General features: G+C 46.1%; 1 protein-coding gene across 1 annotated transcript in view; it reads right to left on the bottom strand.

The window, feature by feature from the left end:
• Positions 1 to 1,235: 1,235 nt before the first annotated feature.
• LOC133138726 (protein CBFA2T2-like) overlaps positions 1,236 to 23,689 on the bottom strand; it is a 29,044-nt gene continuing 6,590 nt past the window's right edge. Inside the window, exons 2-11 of the mRNA XM_061257718.1 lie at positions 14,525 to 14,668; positions 13,829 to 14,070; positions 13,357 to 13,446; positions 11,785 to 11,963; positions 10,787 to 11,031; positions 7,854 to 7,939; positions 6,718 to 6,910; positions 5,970 to 6,032; positions 3,812 to 4,002; positions 1,236 to 2,485 (exon numbers count right to left, since the gene is read on the bottom strand). Of these exons, the coding sequence (XP_061113702.1) occupies positions 2,234 to 2,485; positions 3,812 to 4,002; positions 5,970 to 6,032; positions 6,718 to 6,910; positions 7,854 to 7,939; positions 10,787 to 11,031; positions 11,785 to 11,963; positions 13,357 to 13,446; positions 13,829 to 14,070; positions 14,525 to 14,668 (1,685 nt within the window). The 3' untranslated portion in view covers positions 1,236 to 2,233. The remainder of the gene's footprint in view (positions 2,486 to 3,811; positions 4,003 to 5,969; positions 6,033 to 6,717; positions 6,911 to 7,853; positions 7,940 to 10,786; positions 11,032 to 11,784; positions 11,964 to 13,356; positions 13,447 to 13,828; positions 14,071 to 14,524; positions 14,669 to 23,689) is intronic.

The raw sequence follows: 23,689 nt of genomic DNA, 5'->3' as shown, positions 1-23,689 counted from the left end.
ATGAGGACATTAAAACCAGGCAAAAACAATGCTCAGCTTGTGCTTTTGCCGTGTTTTTATACCCTATAGGTCATTACCCTGAACTAAAGCGATTATATTTTATTAAGAGCTGAAACGGTATGGATCGTTTCAGAACTCTTTTGACTACGGTGCTTTTAGCTTTTGTTTTCTGTGGAAAAAGTGCCATCTGCTGGAGATAAGCGGTATTAAGAGAATTTGATGTCAATACCTGGCATCGACATGCATTTTCAGCTAAACTGGAGATGTAATGCCCTGTAAAGATAATGCTTAACGTCTTAACAATAAGATAATGACCTTAACATCTATTGTAGTGTTATTGGTACTCAACATACAGCCTGTCCACCTTGAATTAAACTGAGGTTCTTTCACAAACTCAAAGCACTTTACAGTGACAAGGGAGTAACTATCTTCAACCACCAATGTGTAGTACCCATCCGGGTGATGCACAGCAGCCATTTTGCACAAGAACACTCATACCACATCAGCTGAGGTGAAGAGGTTGCAGGTCGATGGAGCCAGTTTGGGAATTTAGCCAGGACGCCAGGGAACCCCCCACTCTTTATAAGTGTTGTGGGATGTTTAATGATCACAGTGAGTCAGCACCTGGTGCTATTGTCGCATCCAGATGAGGGTGTCTCCTACAGCACAGTGTGCCCAACCCTGCTCTGGGCCATTGGGGTTTATTTGTCTTCAGGGAAGAATGCCCCCAACTTGCCCACCAACACCATTTTGTTCTCCCCAGAGCAGGGTACACAGTGCTAACGTGTGTTTGCAGAAATGGCATTTCCTACACAACAAGCAGCAGTGGCTGCTCTCATGCCCTCATCTTATTTGCTCCCCCTGCCATCTCCTAGCAACAATACCCTCAAAGGTGCTCAAACAAAATGTCAGAGGTAAACCAATGCAACACACGCACTTGAATTCAAATTTTCTACACTTGACTGAGCTGGCCTGGTGTATTGCAACCTACATATGAAATACTCATAAACAGGTCTGGTCATCTTGATTACCTCAACTGCACCAGGCAAGTTAGCAAATAGTGTAGAATCAAATAGCTGCACAAACATAAAAGCATCCACAAGGTGTCGCCAGAGTGATCTTAGACAACCAGGCCAAAGATTAAACACAACCCTCATTGATTTAACTTCTTAAATGATATACTGTAGTCAACAACCATCCATGATGAACTGAAAATATGGCACTGAAGAAAAGTATTATTTTCATATGCATTTAATAGACATTAACAATGTACAGTATAGTCCTGAGATTTAAAGCCCATACGAAGGTAAAGCTTATCCAGGAAGTGAACATTTGCACAAAAAAAAAAAAAAAAGATGTTTCTGTGGTTTGTATTTTACATGGTTTCCATTTTTCATATGTTAACTGTATGCATGAGTAAACACAGTGTTCTACACAAACACCTAACAGAATAGAAATGGATATGGACAAATGGACATATTAAACATATGTATTGTACATATGTATTAAACACCAAGCTAGTGGAACACAGTGATCGGGGAGCATTTTTCCAAGGGTGGATGGAGTGTGTAATTGGTGGCTTACAGTTCTGAACCAATACTCAGTGACTGGCAGCACCTTTAATGGGTTCATGTATCAGAAAGAGATTCAACACAAGCCATGTTTAAGCAGTTTCTTTCCTGTGCTTAAGAGCCAAATACAAATATGAATGAGGAAGTATTTTATTAACAGAAAACTTTGGTTAAACAATTGTTTGGTCTCCCAAATATTATTATTTAATTTTATGTTGCCGTCTGGAACAACACTCAAAAAGCAAGCAACCAACGGCGTAAGCCACACATAAAAATACAGAAGAGCCTCACACACCGAATGTGTCCCAAAGCAAGAGCAGAAGCCAGCTGTTGAATGCTCTTGTCTACTTGACGGTGAGTACATTTAATGAAGGGAACACGAGTCAAGTCTTTTCTTCTCAGAGTTCCCTTTGTATCATACACGCAACCCAGCGGGGGAGACGCGCGTGCGTTACACTGTGAACTAAATCGGTTTTGGCTAAAGCCTGAAAGTTCAGTTCTGCATGTAAAACTCAGGAACGGAAATTTCCATTTAAACATCCCCGTCGTGCCGGGGGAGCAGAGGCGTGGGCGAGGCCAAGACTGTCCGTCTCTCCCCGCGTCCCTCCCCTCCCCCGGCCTGTCCAAACGAAGCGCGCCCCGTTTCCGCGGCGGCGAGCGTCTCAGTGGCCGTTGGTCTCCGAGGGCGTGGCCGATGCCGGCGTGGACGAGCGGGAGGCGGAGGGGCCCTTCTCGGGGCCGGGGGCCGGGCCGGGCGGGGCGGCCCCAGCGGGTTTGGGCTGGGCCTGGAGCCCTGGTCTGCAGATGAGGTGGTGGCGCTCCCAGTCCTTGTGCTGGCAGAAGGAGCCGCAGTAACGGGCGGCGTTGCAGCCGCTGCACGTCTCGCTGGCCTTGCGCCCGCAGTTCCAGCAGCTCTGCGCAGAGGAGACACCACACGCCGGGTCACACTTACACCACACGCCGGGTCACACTTACACCACACGCCGGGTCACACTTACACCACAGCAAGGCCGGGTCACACTTACACCACACACCGGGTCACACTTACACCACACGCCGGGTCACACTTACACCACACGCCGGGTCACACTTACACCACACGCCAGGTCACACTTACACCACAGCAAGGCCGGGTCACACTTACACCACACACCGGGTCACACTTACACCACACGCCGGGTCACACTTACACCACACGCCGGGTCACACTTACACCACACGCCGGGTCACACTTACACCACACGCCGGGTCACACTTACACCACACGCCGGGTCACACTTACACCACACACCGTGTCACACTTACACCACACGCCGGGTCACACTTACACCACACACCGTGTCACACTTACACCACACGCCGGGTCACACTTACACCACAACAAGGCCGAGTCACACTTACACCACACGCCGGGTCACACTTAGACCACACGCCGGGTCACACTTACACCACAACAAGGCGGGGTCACACTTACACCACAACAAGGCCGGGTCACACTTACACCACACGCCGGGTCACACTTACACCACACGCCGGGTCACACTTACACCACAACAAGGCCGGGTCACACTTACACCACACGCCGGGTCACACTTACACCACAACAAGGCCGGGTCACACTTTTACATTACATTACATTACATTAATGGCATTTGGCAGACGCTCTTATCCAGAGTGACGTACCGTTGATTAGACTAAGCAGGAGACGATCCTCCCCTGGAGCAACGCAGGGTTAAGGGCCTTGCTCAAGGGCCGAACGGCTGTATGGATCTTATTGTGGCTACACCGGGGATCGATCCAACAACCTTGAGGGTCCCAGTCATGCATCTTAACCACTACGCTACAGTAGGCCGTTCAATTCAGCATGATGAACAACTACATGATGTATAAATATATGAACTAATGAAAAGCTTATTTCATGCTTAATGTACTGTATTTGTTAACCACTAACTAATGTATTCGTCGTATGTTTATACATAGCAAACCGTATGATAAACCTATTATAAGTTAACCATTAACAAATACTTTACTTGTTTTTTCATTCCAATATGAATTGCCATTAACAAATATAGTTAGGATTTATAGTTACAATTACATGAACAAAACAGTAAATTAACCAGATGAACTTATCAGAAATTAGTCAATGCCAGTTCATGTAACCTTATTGTAATGCCTCATTTTAATTTTATACAACTTTCCTCTCCTTGTCATAAGTATGTGTGTGTGTACATAGTCCTCACCTCGCTGGAGTCTTCCTGCTCGTTGATGACCAGGATGGCGTCTTTGGCTGCTTGCTGCTTGGCTTCGGCGAGGGTCTTCTCCATCTTGGCACGCTCGGTGGCGATCATCTCCAAAGCCTTCTGCTCCGCGTCGACCACCGCCTTCTGCACTTCGTCCACCGCCTGCCGCTTCACCTCGTTCACCGCTTCCTCTGTGGGGCGGGCGGAGCAGGGGTCACGACCTCTTACACACCGCTAACCAACCACAAGGCCTGAATCCACCTCTGGAGTTCTCCAGCTGACTGAGGCCTTCACTCATCCTGAAGTGTAACGCCATTCAGCCAAAACCAGAGTCAGCCACCAAAGCTGGAAAATCCAGTTTTGTACCAGTCACCTGGATTTGCTAATTAGCACAGTCCTTCAGCCAGGTGGCAGAACTAATCAGTGAAATCAGCTGGTGGAGTTCACGGGTGGAAAAAACACATGGTAGGCCTTTTACTTTCTTACCCCTGGATTTTACACCAGTTTTGCCTTGGTCTTTTGGGGATTGAGGCCAAGGCCCATTGTAAAGTGTATTGTTTGTAAAACAGACCACGGAAATTCGATTTGATTCGGATTTTTTAATTACAGAACATTACAGTGCTGCATGAAGATATGGCTTCAAACAATTGGGAGTCGGACAGCGTCCCTGTTCTTTCCTTTTCCGAAGTAGCTAAGCTGGAAGGTGGAGTGAGAACCTGTCCGCCATAATGAGAGGAACGGGATTTTACCCAGGAATTCTTCTGTCACTGTGCTTCTCAAGAACTGTGCCATGAAGGGTCATAGAAATATGCATATTGGCAACACACTCAGTATTTCTTTGAAGCAGTGCTTGAACTGGGCCAGTACCAGTATGGAGTAAAGGTACCTTTAATTTCTACCCATTTGTGTAGGCTACCATTACTTACTACTGCACACTGCCACTTACTTGTGGATCTAGGCATGCACATTGTAGTTATTTACCACAGTAAGATAAAGTTTTAGGCTGCCTGGTTGTATTTGCATATTGCAAGTTTTTAAAGGCAAGTTTAAGAGATTAGATTTCTGGCTGCAGCGGAGCTAATGCCTCCTGGGAGTCCCATAAATGATGTGTGAATGAATCCGGGAGCAGGCTGGCCCCTCATTGGTCTGAGTGGCGCCTGACTCACTGCCCTCCTGGCGTAGGGGGCGGGAGCAGCAGCTGAGGATCCGTAAGGCAGCTGCGTGCTAATCCTGCCAGCCGCGTCTAAATTTACCCCGTGACGCAAACTCCTCTACTTTCACAGTGACAGGACACGAGAGACTCCAGTGCCCGCTCTGAACGCTAATGCTCTCTGTGTCATTTAGGGAGTATCCTGACAATAATTACACTCTGAGCCCAGAATTCAAATCCTCCTTTTCAGCTGAAATATCTGCCTGCCTTTCTGTCCATGTCTGGGTGGTTAGGGTCCAAATAAGTAACCGTTTTGAATACAAATACTTCTCTGTGCTCGATTGATCTCGCCTGGTCCAATTGAGCCAAGCAAGAGGACGAGAAGGTGGGGTTTGCACCCTTTGAGAGAATGTCATAGGTCACCAGACAAGCTCAATAAAGCAAAGAAAAGTATTTGAATCTAAAGCAATTACGAATTTGACCCCGGGCTAGATCTCAGAGACAGGACAGTGACTATAGCTCCACTGTAATTCGGCAAGTAGGGGCTATGGCACCTAGTGTCACAGGGCCCAGAGTACTACTGAGGCAATTGGGAGCACAAGCACACCGAGTAACTGTAGCTTTAGGTCAGGGGTGGGGAAAACCCGCTCTTGAAGGGGTTGTATCCTTTTCTGGATTTCATGCCAACTTCTATTTCCTGTAATTACTTTGGTTCATTAAGCTCTATTCATCAAAGCTGGTTCACAGACCACAGTTTGAAGAATAGGTTTTTCTGAAGTTCCAAGTCAGTTCTAGACTATTTCCAGTAGTCAATGTGCCATCAGCATTACAATGTTCAGTTAACATTTGAATCACGTATGTGTCATCTTACATCTTAAAGGGTTAAGAGCAGACTACAGCTGTCACTTATGGACTGTCATTAAAGGAAATAAGTAACAAAATAAGTATGAACACTAGAAATGGATTTCGGGTTCAAACCCCCCAGTTTCACCAGAATGGACCCCTTACCTGCTTTCCTCCAGATCTCATCAGGGACGTACCCCAGTCCGGACCGGGAAGTCAGCTGGGAGTCTGAGGTGACAGAAATACAATTTAGAGAGCAACCGGCACAATCCTTATGCCTGACCCAAACCCGCAAACCTTAGCCTTTTCCCCGAAAGCAAACTAAAAACCAAGCTGTTCTTCAAGCATACTTCACACCTAATTTGTGGAAGTTTTATTTGATAGCAAAAACTGCTGTTGACAAAGGTATCTTCACCACAGTTTAGCTAATGAAGAGACTAACATCTGCACAACAGTGGACGGACGGAACCGAATGGTTTTTATCGCTGAACCGAGGAACCTGAGACAGTTCTTGAAACGGCAACCCAGATGGGCTAGCCACAAGAGGGCAGTGTTTAGACACGGTACTTTCAAAAGGACACCAAGAAGTGTTCTCTTAAAAACCTTACCAAATGTGCACACCCCAAAGAATACCAATCTAAGGGGAACATCTAATCTCTGTTAATATCAGCAAACAAGAACATCTAATCAGTGTTTGGAATTCATTAGAGTAGTTTTGTTTGCTGGGAAATCAGAATCAGAGTAGTAGAAAGACGTAGCCATAGGGTAAGTGTCTACAGCTAGAGTCAGTGGACGGCTTTGAGGACTACTTATGAAAGATCTGTCATGTCCAACCATGAACCTTCACTGGGTTTTATATTCTTGTGGAAAGTACTCCATGCGTGGTGCTGGTTTGCAGGCTCGAGGAGCGCACCTGTGTGAAGAGCCTCCCTGCTGTGGGGGCTGCGGGCCTTGGGGAGGGGCTGCCCGCTCTTGCGCACCTCCTCCTGCTCGCTCGAGCGCCTCCTCCAGTAGTTGAGCTCCTCGCGGTCAGACTCCTGGCACCTCCTCAGCACGCTGACTGACCGCCGTGTCTTCTCCACCATCTCCACGATGCAGTTCAGCACCTGGAGGAGGGGAGTCAGGTATATCAGCCACGCCCAGAACACCGTCAGCCTGCTGCCTATTAGAGCTCGCCGAATGTGGAACGTAAGGGGTCTCCTACCCCAGTCCCCAGGGGCTGAAGGGACGGTCAACAAGGAAAAAGGTACCCAAAGAAACCGCACTGCAAAAACTACAAAGTAAGTCAATCACAACTAGTGTTTTAGTCTATATTTCTAAATTATTTGTGAAGACAAAAATATTGCCAATAAAGTGAGGCAGTTTTACTAATTTCAAGATTTGCCAACGGGGTAAGACAATTTAACTTGTCAAGCAAAAAATAATTTCATTTTCTATTTGAGAGAAGAACATTAGATTTGAAGTCTCATTATAAACCTGAAACAACTGCTAAGATAGACTTCTTTGCAGTGTGGAGACATGTATTTTCATCAGCTACAGACAATAATACAAATAACCCAAGGCTGGCGATGCATCATCCACTGCTGTAGAAGACAGCACTTACAAACAGACAAATTGCTCCCAACCATAGAGGTGGGAATAACTTCACTCCGGTTTAAAAGGAAAATCTAATTTGGATTCATACACTCACCCACTTGTCATAATCTTTATGAACCCATAATCCATCATTGATACAGGTGCAAATACATGTGCTCTGTTAATCAAGTAAGTCAGCAATTGTGTCAGTAGGATGCTCTTTCCCTCACCTCAAGCTCCTAGAGTTCATTGCTAAGTCCGTCAAGGACATCTACCAGATGTTGATGAAATGGTCGATGGAAACTCTATTATGATGCAGTATGACAACAATATTTCGAAGCATCGATATTTGCATATGAGAAAATAGGGTCTTTTTCCTTTCAAATAAGCAACCAGTTCAGACCCAAGAAACCAGGTGAGGTGACTTAAACGTGTAATCAGCTTTGATCAGGTCTGAGTGACGGGAAACCTTACGTGATCAAGGTGTCTCCATTCGTCTGCCCACTCCCTGTCCGTCAACCTGTGGTCCACCGGCTCCTCGCGGTAGCCCTTGTTTGTGCCTGAGTAAAAAGATGCAAAAGCAGATGATGCTAAACAGTAGACTACACCTAATGTTGGTGCACTACTGTATCAGATCAAAGTAAACCATTTTAGACAAATTATGTCTTTAGCTGTGGCTGAACACTAACGTGCATATATGAGAACAAATGTATTAGAATATTAGAACAAACGTAGTCACTGAGCAGTTCTGCTGTGCAGCCATGATTACATTTTTACTAACACTTACATGTACATATCAGCATTTAGCACCTTTCATTATCCTAACAGCCCAACAGGTTGGTCATGCAAATAAAAACATAAATCACCGGTCATGCAAATTAGAGCCAAAATGATAAAGCCAAATAAGACTCTAAATGATTGGTCACGCAAATGAGACACTAAAAGATTGGTTGTGCAAAAAAGAGCCGGACTGATTGGTCTCCATACAGATTAACATGGGGAAGAGAGAAGTGGAGAGCATCAGTTTATGGTAATAAAGACAGATACAGCAGACTGATGAGAGATATGGAGATAAAATAAGGTCAAGGCAAACACGTTCTCTCACACAGCCAAAAGCACGTCTAATGGTGGAAAGTGTATGCTGGGAGGTAGCTCACTGAAAACAATTACATTACGAGCACTTAGATTCTCTTAGCCAGAGCGACTTACACAGCTTTTGCATTGGTATTACAGCTGGATAGACTGTTCAATCCAAAAGTATTGGGATTCCAGCAAATACAGAAATATTTATTTAAAGAAACAAGTGTTTTGGGTACAAGCTCCTTCGTCAGTCGAATACCCTGAAATTAGAGCTGACAGGCTGCACTTTAATCTCATATTCATCTTTCATTTCAAATCCGTTAAACTGGAGCACAGAGCCAAAACAACAAAATGGTGTCGCCGCCTTAATACCTTTGCATTTAACAGTATACTGAGACAATTCAGGTTAGGCACCTTGGTCAACAGTGCACCAGCAGTGTCCTACGTACTTCACTACGTGCGTAAAAGTAAACTACTTTACCCTACGTCTTTAAAAGTACTACGTCACTCTGTAAAAGTGAAATACTTCACCCTAAAAGTACTACTTCACTCTACTTGAGTGAAAGTAAACTACTTCACTCTAAAGATGCAGAACAGGCGCTCCCAACCCTGAGAGGAGCCCATGTTGTTCTCGTTCCTCTCCGTCGACCTGCTTCCAGAGTTCAAGTCTTTCTAGTAAATTCCTGAGGAGGCTTTAGTGCCGCCCCGCTCGCCCCGTCTCCGAACGGTCCCGTCCCCCCGGAGCGGCCCCCTCTAAATCACCCGGCGGAACAGACAAATGTGTTCCAGGGCCCACTCTGTGACCCTCCCTCCCGCCGCGGAGCCTAATCTCCACCAGGGCTCCGGGACACGGCGGGGACGGGGGGCGTTGGATGAGAAACAGATGTTCCGAGCGGCGCTCCAACATGTTAGGCAGCCAACATCTGGAAGTCAGCTGTCAGCACCTCACCCCCCCCCCCTCCCCCTCCCCTCCTCCCCTCCTCCCCTCCTCCCCTCCTCCCCCAGGCGCCCAAGCCTTCCCCCTAGCTGAAAGGGGTAGGAACAGAGACGCAACGGAGACGGTCCTCTTTAGGGACAACCACCATCAGCGGCATGGTCCCCTTCCAAACCCCAGACTAGCGAGCCTGGCTAATCTGCTCCCACACTGGGTCTGACGCCACCCAGGGTCGACGAAAACAGCCCTTTCCTGGCTAACTCCACATTTTATCCCACTGCATTATATTTAAAAAGCTTTTCTGACAAGGAATGCGCTGCAGTATGCTTAAATAAAAATGAACACCATGATCAGAAACCACTTTTAAATCTATGGCCAAATACACAACTGATTGCCAATTTCCGGTTTGTTATAGTTATGAAAATGCATAAAATACATGTATTGGTTATTATTTTCCAAAAAGTGCACACATTTGCCGTGTATTGCTGCACATTGCATTTGCCTGCTCTACATTCTCCTGGGGTCACTTATTTTGAGATGGCTCAGGTAAAGATGATCTCTGTGTATGCGGTCATCCTCACTGTCGGGCAGACCAGGGTCAAATACGGAATTGTTTCGGATTCAAATACTTTTCTTCACTTTACTGAGCTTGCCTGGCATATTGGAACCTATGAAACACTGTCATAAAGTGCAAGCCCCGCCTTCTGCTGCTCTTAGTTGGCTCAATTTCGCCAGGCAAGATCAATCAAGTACAGAAAAGTATTTGAATCAAAAACAATTATGTATTTGAGCCAGGTCTGCCGTACCATTCTACCGATCTTTTCAGTAGCGGGGTTCAAGAGCACCAGGGGCCCCTCTGCCGCCTCATCTCAGTTTCCCATGAATCACACCGGACTTCTCTCTCTCCCGCTCGCTTTTCTTTCTACCCACTCTGCGTTTGAAGTCTTAATAAGTGTATTTTATTTGAAAGTGCGACCAGCCTCAGCACAGCGCTCCCACGCAGATCAAACGCAGGCAGAAAGAGAGCAGCAGGGGAGCGTATGCACAAAACCACCGAGTCACACGGTAAAGTTTCATACACACACTCAGCTGACTACAAAATGTCCGACGTAAGATACATTAGACATTATCAGTTATGCAGGTATGGGAAGGGAAGGATATGGGAAGTTGTAAGGATTAATACTTATTTAAAGGTACAATAGGTAAGATTTCTGTGTTAAAATATTGCTACAAAACCACTGTAAATCCCTTCCTATCACTGAAAAAGGCTCACTGACATGTTGACTCACCCTCTACCTGTGTTTCTAGTCCTTAAATCCGGGTTTCAAAATATGCAGTTGACGGGCCAGCACTCTACCATCATATAGCTGGACATTGGGGGGGGGGGGCATACCTGGGCGTGGCCTGTCCTTGAGGTCTCTGGACTCCAGGGGGCGCTGTAAGTCGCAGTGCAGGTGAGGCAAAGCAATGTCCTCCATGGCGTAGTGTTGCAGGGGCGGGGGCGTGGGGTGGAGCTGAGAGCCCAGGGGGAGGGGCAGGGCGGGGCTGTGCCGGGGAGCGGGGCTGATGGTGCACACTCGTTTAGCCGGGGGTTCCAGGACGCTGGCCGGGCGGGGGTGGAAGCCGTTCTCTTTGGCCCTGCTCACCAAAAAATACACAGAAGCTTTAACTTAGCTGCCTGCTGCAAAATGGCTGCCCCAAATAATTATGCAAAATACTTTTAAAGCTCAAGACGCTGGACCGGCTCTTGCAGGTTACTGAAAAGAATACATTTTTCATTTGCTGTGACTGTACTCTTTTATTGTTCTCTGTTTTGTTGAACATTTTGCAGGAATCCGCAGGAGCACTTTTCTGTTGTAAAAGAGTTCTGCTATTTAAAAAAATGGTTAGTTAAGGTACTTTTAAGTGATTTAATATCCTGAAAATGCATTAGTATTATTATTCATATTTATCATTATTCCTTGCTGAAAATTCCAGCTATGACCAGTTGGGAATCTAAGCTGGTTTAAGATGGTTTAAGGTGCATTTTGCAACACTTAGCTGGTAATAGCTGGTATGTACCTGGTCATACCTTTTCAAGGCTGGTTAAGCTGGTTGAGTAAACTGATGGTCAAAATGGTGGACTGGCAAACTAAAAAGCCTGGTGAACTGGTGAAAAGCTGGTCAATCCGCTAAAAGTGTAAAAAAACGCTTAAGGCTGGAATTTTCAGCAGGGTTATTCTTCTTAGCATTATCATTAAATGATAATCTCAGTAGCATTAGCGGTATCATAGCGCAGGCAGTGCACATTGTAGCACGTTGTAGCACGGTGTAGCACGGTGTAGCACATTGTAGCACATTGTAGCACATTGTAGCACATTGTAGCATGTTATAAAGCAGAGGAGGCCTCACCGGTCAGGGGTGTGTCTCTTGGCGGCGTCGCTGGGCTCCAGCAGCTCGGAGGAGTCGGGGGAGGACGCCACGGCGCCGCTCAGGAGGAGGTGCTCGTGCTGGGACAGGTACTGGGCGGGCGTCTGCTTGGCCGCACGGGCGCAGTGCAGGAGCTCCCTCTGCAGGAGGGGCAGGTTGGCCTGCGGGGTTGGAGGACCGGGTCACCATGGGGGACAGGAACATGGAGTCTACCCACCAGACCCATAAAGATCACACTTTTTGGAGGGCTGAATGGGACAGCAGTCAGTGTCTGGTTAACTTAAGTAAAACGTTGAGATTATTATTTGAAAGCCACATTCCATAGGGGGTCTTGCAGAGGAGGGAATAACATAGCCTTGTATTCATCAAGGGACAAATCCAAATCCAGAACTAATCAACTGCTGGACTGGGTCCCTCAGTAGCCGTCACTCTTCGGAGGCCATTTGCGATGTGGCGGCTCTCTGCTCGGCAGGGTGCGAGCGAGGCCAGGCAGAGCTCTGAAATAGCCCTCCGCCTTCCACGCGGTATTCATGCCGCAGTGCTGCACTGAGCTCGTAACGGAACCGAGAAACAACAGAACACACCACCAGAGCCTTGAGCCCTGAGGAAAAGGCCCATTTCAGAGAGGGGCCTCCTTGTAAAAAGAAGCAGACCAAATATAGAGGAGCGTCACATCACATGTTCAGGTTCAGCGGCAGAAGGGGAGGACTACGCACCATCAGCCATCAGTTATTTATTCAGTTCCCTTCTCTGGAAAGATGGCTAATACAGATTTTCCAAACAAACCTCCAAAGGGTCACAGACTCTCCTACTGATGTGTGTGAGAACACAAGGAAAAAATAAATAAAAAAGACTATGGACAGAGATAGAAGACCAAGTTAAAACTGTGGTGTATACATAAGGCTCGTGGCCTCGGATAAAATCCGGACAGTACAAGTGCCGAGTGCTGAGGTCTGAGGTCTGTAGCTCCATGAGGCTACGTACAACTGGCAATTGCGTTGCCCAGGAAATGGGAGGGATCAGTCGGATAGTGTGCATTGACATTTAACCTGCTGGTTGATTGGGAGCATAGAGATTGGGAGTCAAAGCCACATATGAACGGTCTTCCTCTGACTCTGTCCTCAGTGAGTGAAAAGAAGCAGCAAGCGACACCACATGTTTCTGAGGAGAACCGCGGATGTCCATACTCTCCCGAATCGGCGGTGGGGATCGCAGATGATTGGCTATTCCAAATTGGGGAGGGTAGTCATGGGATGAATTGTCACTGGCTTGCATAAATTATATCAAAAGACTGTTCAACACAGAAATTCTGCGATAGATCAAATCAGCAAGTTACATGATAGCCCTGCCCATTTTGGGGTTTGCGTAGCTTCTCTATCAATCTCAAAATCATAAGACAGAAGTCAGAGAAAGAGCAAGTACCCTTAGCAAAGATGGAGGTCAGAGAAAGAGGGGGTACCTTTAGGAAAGGGATGAAAAATGAGTGGAGGTCAGTAAAAGAGGGGGTTCCTATAGGAAGGACATGAAGAACAGGTGGAGATTAGTGAAAGGTACCTTTAGGAACGGGATGACGAAGGGGCGTAGGGGGAAGTTGGTGGCTTCCTGCAGCCTTGCATGGAACTCTTCAATGGTGATGGTCGAGTTCTGCAAAGAACAGTAGAAACTTTTCAATGATTCTTCACTTTATGATTCCTCAACATGGATCGGTCTTCTTATAGCCATTTGACAATGTGCTCGTCTTAGTCTGGGGATCCCACATTAATAATTCATAAAAACAAAGGAGCAGACTTTGCAATGGCTACTAATGACTCTATGGGCTTTATTATGGTTTATGTGCTTATCAGAAAGGGCACCCTTATTCAGAGGATAATGCATTTTGTTCGGATAAATTTAATGCATTGTCGACATATACAATGGGGTGCTTAACTTAAAGATTTAGACAGTAATTCCCATAAGCTGATACAGAGTACACTCCCATACTCTGCACTGAATAAACCCTCATAATCAGAGAACACTGGATGCTCACCACCAATGCGAGGACCAGGCCGCGCACACTCTCCCCGATCTCAGACGAGATGTCGTTGCCGAACTGCTGCAGCGTGGTCAGGAAGCGCTTCAGCTTGCTCAGCTGCCTGGCCCCGCAGGTGGCCGGGAGCTGCTGATTGGCCAGCGAGGAGGAGGAGGAGCAGGAAGGGTCACTGCTGTAACGCTGGGGTGGGGACGGCACACCATTTAAGGTAGGCGGGGAGTGGTTCATCCCGTTGGTCACTGCAAGGGAAAGCAGAAGAGAAGCCGACTGAAAAAAAAAAAAAACAGCTCAAGCCAGGTTTTGAAACAGCTGGTAGCTGGTTGACCTGCTAGGCAAGCTCCATCCTCAACATGGTTTGACCAGCTCAAGCTATGTTTTGAAACAGCTGGTAGCTGGTATTTTAAGCTGGTCATAGCAGGATTTTACACCAGGGAAACAAGCCTAGTTTTAAAAGAACTGAGAGAAGTTCAGCTTGCTGGTTAACAGTAGTGGGGAGTGACACGTTCCAAAGGTTGCTTCTGCAGTTCATGCATCTTTCACCGAGGATTTACTGTGAGTTTAGCCAGCGCTCAACTTCATCTTCAGCCGTGTGGTCAGCCAAGCTTTTCACAGCACAGCCGGATTCGAACAGTGACCAGTGTGGGAGTAAGCCAGACATTTTGGAGCAGATCTGATCAATGCTGGGAAACTCACGAGAGGTGGAGGAGAAGGAGACCGGGTGGGGCCCGCTCGGATTGACGGACGGGAGAGGCGGCATGGCGGACTGCGCTGGTCTGGCGTGAACTTTGACCTCCACGGGGGAACCGGGCATGGCAGGGTTCTTCTTCTCTCCGCAGTCTGAAAGAATGAAGAGGAACGGGAATCCTACATCAAACAAACATGAAAAAAGACGACGGCAAACTACAAACTCTTCCATGACACCAGGAGTGAATGCCACAGGAAAGGGGGACATTTAAAAGCAGCGATCAGAAAAATGTGAGTTAACGAAAGAAATGGGATACAAGCAGGGGGGGTTATTTGGCCCCCTACAGCCAGAAGAACACCAGCCCTGCGCCCCGCTTGTGTCGAATGGGAATTAGTCATCTGTGCTCTGGATCTCTGGGACTTCCTGTGGTGACCTCAGGAACTACAGTCCAGAACATGCGACTAGATTAATGCTGAGGAAAAGACACCCAGCAGCGCCCAACGTGGCTCCTGTTCACACGTTACTGCCCATTCACACTGCCAGGAGCTTGCAAACACAGCCGAACGTCAAAGCTCCCAGGGCCAAACCTTCCCAGTCCCTCGCAAGTGAGTTTGGAAGGGCCCCCCGAGACCACAAGAGAATGTTCCAGATGTACTCAGGAGTGTGGCAATGAAAAGGACGGAGCACTGTGTCAGTTTTAAAAACTTACAGAACAGGGAGAAATAGGCTGCACCAGCATTTTATCCATTTAATATTCAAAGGGCACGGTTCCTACCTCTGCCTCCGCAGTTAAGCTGAGAAGGCATACATAATGCAACCTGTGGATTGTGGGTAATGTGTTTTGTTTTTTTTACAGTGACCGTGTTACAATTAGTGTCTGTTCAGTTTGCATTACAGAAAGGAAAATTGAGCAAAAATCTGACCTGAATCCCCAAAAAGCAAGCAAAAACTCCATAGTGTGAAGAAAAACATGAACGGTGGAAAGAAAAAGGTAATGTAGTACAAGCATGCATTAATGCTACACATTTCTGAAAATTCCTTCAAAGCTCTTGTGTACATCACGCCATTACAGTGTCATGCTCCAAGTCAGGGGTCGGCAACCCTGGTCCTGGAGAGCCGCAGGGTGTGCTGGTTTTTGTTTTCACCTTAAAATCAGCAACAAATTCAGACCCAAGAAACCAGGTGAGGTGAATGAACTATGTAATCAACGGCTTTCATTGATCAGTTAATTGTTGAATAACAACAAAAGCCAGCACGCCCTGCAGCTCTCCAGGACCAGGGTTGCTGACCTCTGCTCTAAGTGATGAGAAAACCATCAACCATCGCACAATTTCTGCTATTAAGAAGATCAGATTTTTATGTTGAGTTGAAGTAAACATGCTTGCCTAGATACTGTCTCAGACAAGATGAATGCCGTGCATCAGCATATTACTTTGTGCCTGTATTTGAACATTTCTTGCTTGCAGGATGTCATTGTCAGAAATGTATCAAGTACCTTGAGTGCTTTAGCCTGACAAAGCAATGGACAACAGGAGAAAGCCTCAGGGACCAGCTTATACAAGCTTTACAAATTCAAATGCACAGTATTACTCTTTATTTTCTTCTTTTTTTATTAACAATGAAAACCCAGCTGAGGCTGGTGAATAGTGAAAATATATCCATTTCCCCCCAACACGAGACATTCTGGCGAGAGAGGGATCAGCGTGCAATAAAAGATATGGTAATTAACAGAAAAAATCTAAACATCTTGTTTTTCCATTAAAGTTCTGTCTCGTAAGACACTTTTGTCCTGTTCCAATTTTCTCCAGACCTGAACAAAAAAAATGAAAACAAAAAGTTGCACTGTAGGCCTGAAATGTATTTTCCAGAGTTGTGCCAAAACTTCAACTGGGCCGCTGCCAAACCTCACGTGAAAGCATGAGACCGCACGTTAAGACAAATAACACACTGGTACACAGTCCATAAATAACCAAGCATAACTGCTCTAACTGCATATTACAATGATGAATAACCAGCAAAATGGCTACAACTGGATAATAATCCAAACATTAAGCATGACAAGCAATTGTAATAACAGGTCATGTTTTAAACTACTGTACAAAGAAGCAACAAAGATAAACTGTATATAGTACAGCTAATGCAAATAAGGGAGAACCCCTGACACTGTCCTTCTGCTGAAGGGGGGGGATCACAGGAGATCACAGGACACACACACACACAAGCCTTAAGATGAACCTCATTTTCTATATTTCCTTCTTAATTTCTTTCCTTCCTTCCTTCCTTCTCTCCTTTCTTTCCCTTAGTCATGCAGAACTGTACACAGTAACTGTTGCCCTCTCTTCATCTGAGCAGATGGAGGGCATGCTTATTTTATCAGGTGTTCAGTCTAACACGGCTGAAAAGAGGGTTGTTTAGTATCATTGACTGGCTGTATAAACAGGGGAGGTGGAGGGAGAGAGGGAGGGGAAGGGGCTTGGCATCCTGAGTTTATTTGGCAGTGGACAGATCGGCAAGGCGCAGACAGGAACGTGTTTTCAGTTCATTTCACACTTTCGGGAGCCTACGCACAAACGCATGTACACAAGCGCATGCAAGCATGCACACAGACACAGTGGATTCAAAGAGCGCAGAACTGTTGATGTACCACCCCCCCACCCAACCCCGAACACAGACGCACAGAGACGCACAAAGACAGACACAGACACACACAGCTCCTCCATTTGGGCTCTGGTTTGTATGCTGCACTGGAGGACTACCCTCCTCCTTCCTGTTATTGAACACTCACCAGTTTTCCCAGCAAGGGGCCGATAATTAGGAAAACGAGGCGGATAGAGCTTATGTGAGTGCACACGCACGCACGCACACACACACACACACACACACACACACACACAGCTCTGTAAGTGCGCACAAACACACACATACAGTGCTGTACGTGTGCACACACAGAGCTATGTGTGCACACATACACACACACACAGCTCTGTATGTGCGCACGCACACACACATACAGCGCTGTATGTGCACGCACACACACACACACGTCTGCCGTTAACACCAGCATGGCGTTCAAACACACCTTTAGTGTTTAATGAACAAAAACTTGTGAATGAAGCTGGCAGTTGGCCGTTTACAGACAGCCGGTAAAGGCGGTGCGGTGAGATCTGAGTTAGGAAGCCTGACTGAGGGGCCAGGGTGCATGGGCCACAGAGATCCAGGTGCTTCTGGTCTCCAGGTTTAACAAGCATGCAAGCTCACAGCTGTACGGGCATCTGGTGGAAAGAACAGCCACAGGAAGCATGAACACGCAAAGCTAGCACTGCAGGTAGACCACAGTTCAACAGGAACCTGTGCATGGATGCACACACAAATACAGGCATGGATGCACACACAAATACAGGTATGTACACACACACAAATACAGGTATGTACACACACACAAATACACATGCACATGTATTTTGTGGCTTAATGCACACTTTAAATGCAAATAGAAAATTTCTGTGGGTTTATGTACCCATTTCTACTATGACGCTGATAAATAGGCATCACCTTTGCTTGCTGCCGAAAGCCTTTCTGTTTGCAATTTTGTAAGTTGCTCTAGATAAGACCCTAAAGTACTTAACATTACTCAACGACAGAAACAACATCAGTTAATGAGTAAAATTATTTAAAAACTAATGGAATACAAACAAAAGCAACAGTGCAAGGCCAATGAATCTGGCTAGCCTTTGCACTCTTCACAGGGCTCACACCTAACAGAAAATAGGCAGAATAAAAAATGAATCTAAAGAAAACTGTTTGGTTGGGTGCACCAGGCTTTATGAGCCTTGTAATGGCTCGTAAATGGCAATTTCCAAGTGTTTACTGTCTCACAGCGAGCTTGAAACGGATGAGGCTCCAATTACAGATTCATGTTCAGTCAGTTTCAGAAGGTCAGCTTTGAAATTCTTTGAAGAATTACCCTTGGTGCTCAACAGGTCTAATCGGGTATTCATTGGGAATTAGCGGCAGTTTTGACACGGATAGATTCCGCTAAACCTTCCAGAACAGGCTCAGTTGTGGTCAGCAGGCCTGTCTTTGAAGCTAAAGCTGGTCTTCATCGCAGCGGAGTGATGATGTGTCCACAGCCTTTCTCGTGTCACATCTAAAAAGCCACTTCCTGGTCAGTGACCTCCATGACCTCGAATGGCAAACACATCTCTCCTGACCCTTTGATAGCCATTAGCAACTGGACGTCAAGAGGTCCGTTCTTAGAAAGATATCATTTCTATTGCTTTATTTTTTTAATTAAGTTTCCTCGAAATATGATAAACATTAGCCAGCTTGGACAAGTTAAACAATGTACTATCTTGCCAAAAGCTGATATTGCAAAAATATGTCACGAAGCAGCCATCTTCTGAAAGGCACAAACATTACAATATTAGTCTGTACTGTACGAACAAATCACACTCATGTGTTCATCAAAAGTATAATGGCCTAGAAACACACGCACACATATATGCAGTTACAGACACTCACACTCACACTCACAAACACCCCCTTTCAGCCATATGGATCCAATCAGGCAGGATCCAGCCAGCCAGCTGGGGCCTATGTGGTCAACTGTACAGGGGAGGGAGGGGAAAAAAAGAAAAAGAAATAGGGAAACAAGGGCACACCTGGTCGCTGAAAAACACACTGCACATCTACTCCTAGGCCTACCACCCCTACCTAAACATCCATCTTATCATTCAACCCTTATAGGAACCCCCATCTTATCATCAAACCCTTATAGGAACTTCCACCTTAAAAAGCAGAGCAGCAACCATCTTATCATCAAACCATCACTGCTCTTACTGCCCAAAGACCTGAACCCTCCATCAAACAATCACTGCTCTTACTGTATACAGACCTAAACCCCTCCATCAAACCATCACTGCTCTTACTCCATAAAACTATCACTGCAACCTCCATCCTCAAACAACCACCCGTTCTGCAAACACAGTAACAGGTGTGTGTACTGACCAAACAAACCCTGACTCTCTCCAATCAGCTTTACAGCCTGACCGTCTCTCTCTGTCTGTCCAATCGCTCACTCCTTCTCTCCATTTAAAAAAAATGTCGAACCTTCCTTTAAAATGTTTAACCTACTCTCAACATACCAATGACATTACATACATAAAAAAGACAATAAAACAAAAACCACCAACATATGAAAAAACACAAATATGTCACAAAGAGGGAAAACTTATTGCAGTCCCTCGCCCTATTCCATCTGCAAAAACAAGCTCACCTCCCTCCATTGAACATAAAACACCCTTATAACTCCACACACTGACACACATTCAAACTCTCACTCTCTCTCTATGGAGTTGAATGCATAGCTCTGGGATTCAGGCTTTCAGGGCACAACAAAGGTCTTCTGACAAAAGGTGCCTTCCAAATTCAGAGAGCTCCAATCTCCATAAACCTCAAACAGACAACCCCCACCCCACACACACACGCACATACACACCAGACACACAAACACATAAGCATGCAGACAAATCAAACGTGCACACGCACACACTTGCCGGCACTGTGGCCCTCCACAGGACTGGATTTAAACCTGCAGATAGTGTGGCTCTCCAGGCCTGGAGTTAAACTTTCTGATAATCCATTAAGAAAGTCACACCATAACAAACCCATTTAGACTGATTGGCTGATGAACGGAGATCATTTAAATGTGATGCACAGTGTCTGGCAGGAGAGGTAGGGGATGGGGTATCAGGGAGGGGGGCATTTTAACTCCAACAAGGACAGTGGAGGGGCCCAAACTGAAGTTATGAATCCTTTCTCCGTTCCCCTTCCACCCCACAAGAGAAAGAGACTTTAACATGGGGTTTTCGGTCTTATTGAATCCATGTCACACACGCTGAAGCCCCCTTCCCGAAACCAGTTGGGGTTAAACGTGTGTTGACAGGAGAAGAGGGGAGGTGTTTGTCTTGGACCAAAGACAATTTTTCACGGGCGAGGGGCCCGTCCAATCATATGGCTAAGCCAAACCCAAGCCAAGGAGAGTTAGGGGGACAATGGATTAGGCAGGAGGCAGGAGCCACACCCACTGGCTGTGATGCGTAGTCTCCTGCAGGCTTTAGGAACCCTGCCAGGCAGCCACCTAAACAGTCAAGAGCAGAGTTTGCCTATGAAAAGAAATGGCGGAGTGCATCAAACTAACTGTGCCTTGCTGCTTATTACTGGCTCCCTTTCACCAGCAGAGGGCGCTGTAGTAAAAGGACCAGCCTACAGGTACAACAATGCTGGGGAGGCTGAAATAAATAAGTAAATGGAAGGACCTGTTCAGGGTGTATCCCTGCCTCCCAAAGCATGCTGGTATACTCTCCAGCTCCACACCCCACGACCCTAACCAGGAAGAATCGGTTCAGTAAAAGGATGGATGGATGGATGGGTGGAACAGAAGAGTAACAAAGCTGGAAAGAACAAAGAAGAGGGGACACAATCACGGTCAAGACCACGGCAGGCACGTGCCGCCCATCACCCTGTCCAAGTGACAATCCTCCCGCCATTGTCCCAGACAAAAGTGCACCAAGGGTCACTGCTCAGGCCATGGAGCATTACCGCCAAACCCCGGCCCTGCACCCCCCGTGGCCGCTCAGCGCCCCACACAGACCTTGACCCCGATCAAAACCTCCCCCACGGCCCCGAAACACAAAGGTCCCATTCAGATGGCACACGCCCGGCGCGCAATGACACCGAAATCCGGGAGCAAAGCGGATGACAGGCACAGGAGGGCTGGTGCTACGGCTCCAGTCAGTGACGCTAACCTAGCGCTTCCGGTTGCTAACCCAAAGCAGATGCAGTGCTGTGCTGGACTGAATCCCTGTACAGCATTACCTGTAATTTTGTAGTTTTACCTGTAATCCTGTAAAATTTTCAGAAATATTTGAAAACTCAAAATGTGGAAAATGTTCCACAAAATGTCCATTTTATTTTATTTTACTTGGGTCACGACCGGAAAACCAGTTGAAGAATGACCTCTGATGACTGATATAGTTCCACTGCTTTACTGTGGTTGGTCTCACTTCACCAGTGTGTTGCCAGTCACCTGTCCTGACCCTAGTGTCATTCTCCTGATTGGTGGTTCTTTCTGTGTCATTTGCATATTTACAAATACCTGCAAATGCCACCACAACCCAAACAAGCACACACAATCGTCTAACTGCTGTTCTCACCATTAACATACAGGTGCACTTGGGTCAATGTTGGAGGGAACGATATTGTTGTCAGAACCATGTCAAATCGGGGCAATTTCTGGCACAGACGGTGCATGAGCATAACAAATTTAGCCAAACAAGCAGACAACAACACAAAAACACATGGCCTTTTAATTTAAAACATTTAGCCATTTATAAATACATGGTTCTTCAGGACTGAAAGTCAAACATTTACCAAATTGACACAGAATATACATATACATAAACACAGCTTTTCACACACACAAGCACGCACGCAAGGACACGAAGACTCAAAGACTCACTTGCACATACGAACACACATGCGCACATACACACACACTTGGGTTGTTTCTTATGCCCTCTCTGTTGTCCTGTTATGCTTAGTTTATCTGGCTTTTCTCATGTTTCCCCCTCTCTTTCTCCCTCCGTTCCCTTCTCTCTCCATCTCTCTCTCTCTGTATCCTCCCTCCATCTCTCTGTATTGCTCGCTCTCCCTCCGTTTCTCTCTTTCTCTATATCGCTCATTCTCTCCCCCTCATGTGTCAGCCATGTGTTTGCTTTCCCACACAGGAGGCCCTGCAGAGACCCAGGCAGCCTGTCTCGAGCCAGAGAAACACAGATGGGTCCCAGATGGAAAAGGATATTCTAGCAGTCCAGTCCCCTACCCCACCCCCCGCCTCCCCTTTTCTCTCTCTTAGGTCTTTTCTTTCCCTCTCACTTTCTCTGGCTCTCACTTTCTCTATTTTCTGTCTCCTACCCCTTTCACTCACTCACTCTTTCCTCTTTCTTGGCTTCTCTTTTAAGCTTTATAAAATCGAATCTCTCTCTCCTCACTAAGAAGTCACTTCCAGGCAGAATTCATGCTCTAAGCCGCACCTCCCAACCCTGTCTAATCCACATCCTCATCTGTCTCTGATAAATTGAGCTCACTGGCTTTCACTATTAAGATAAACCCAACTGTCCTCTTGTGGGGTCAAATTCTGCACTAAATTCCATCCAATTGGCTTTTTTTACAGTGGTCAAATTTTCTGCTGTAATCATGTGGATATCCTCCCAACGGAGTCGTTTAATTTGAGCGACGCCATTTTATGCAAAAACATGAGCGCAACCTTAGTTTGTGGAATTCTTTTTTTCGGAAAGAGTGATGAATAAATGATCAACCAGTGGATCCACCTCTCCCCACTGCCACGCATGTAACATTGCTTTAAGGAGCAAGGATATTCCATTTGCCTAATTCATGTTGTTTTCTCAGATCCCCTGTCTTCACTTGCTTTCCTTGCTTCCTTTTTTTGCCTCCCCCATTGGGTGGAGCTAGGAGCAAGGAAAAAAAATAAAATAAATATATATATATATATATATATATATTTTTTTTTTTTTAAGATAAAAGCCAAATATGTGCTGAACATTCATGGCTGCTTTGTACATTGCCCAACCATTCAGTGCCAAGCATTTTTAAGGTCATGAAATTAAAACAATGCAATACATTATTATTATTATTATTATTATTATTATTATTATTATTATTATTATGATGAAGAGCCAATCTAGGATTCCTGCCCATGGGGTGTTCAGATTATTGAGTTTGTCTACTTGTAACATCCCTCATGATTGAAACTGTTCCATCCACACCAACTGTCAATGATTTCATCCCCCTTACCTGTCATCTCTCCCATATGTGAAAGTCTCTTATGTTGCCGTGGATACCGTCACCATGACAGGGGGTTTGGGTAAAGCTTATTAGGTTATAGCAGCACTACTTTGCGTAAGGTACTACTTTCTATCTGTGACTGGAGATGCAAATGAGTGGTGTGTTAGTGCATTGATTGATTAATTAACTACACTGAAACCTATAGCAGTAAGAGAAGTGACTTAATGTTTTAATTACTGAATGTTTAAGCGTCAAAGACCATGTTGCTCAGGCTCAAGCTTACAGTCACAGCCAGAGTTAATTACTAC

The sequence above is a fragment of the Conger conger genome, chromosome 10, assembly GCF_963514075.1.
Source record: "Conger conger chromosome 10, fConCon1.1, whole genome shotgun sequence".
In the NCBI taxonomy this organism is placed as follows: domain Eukaryota; kingdom Metazoa; phylum Chordata; class Actinopteri; order Anguilliformes; family Congridae; genus Conger; species Conger conger.
The sequence above is the reverse complement of the archived record's forward strand: the minus strand, read 5'-3'. Positions and strand labels throughout refer to the sequence as shown.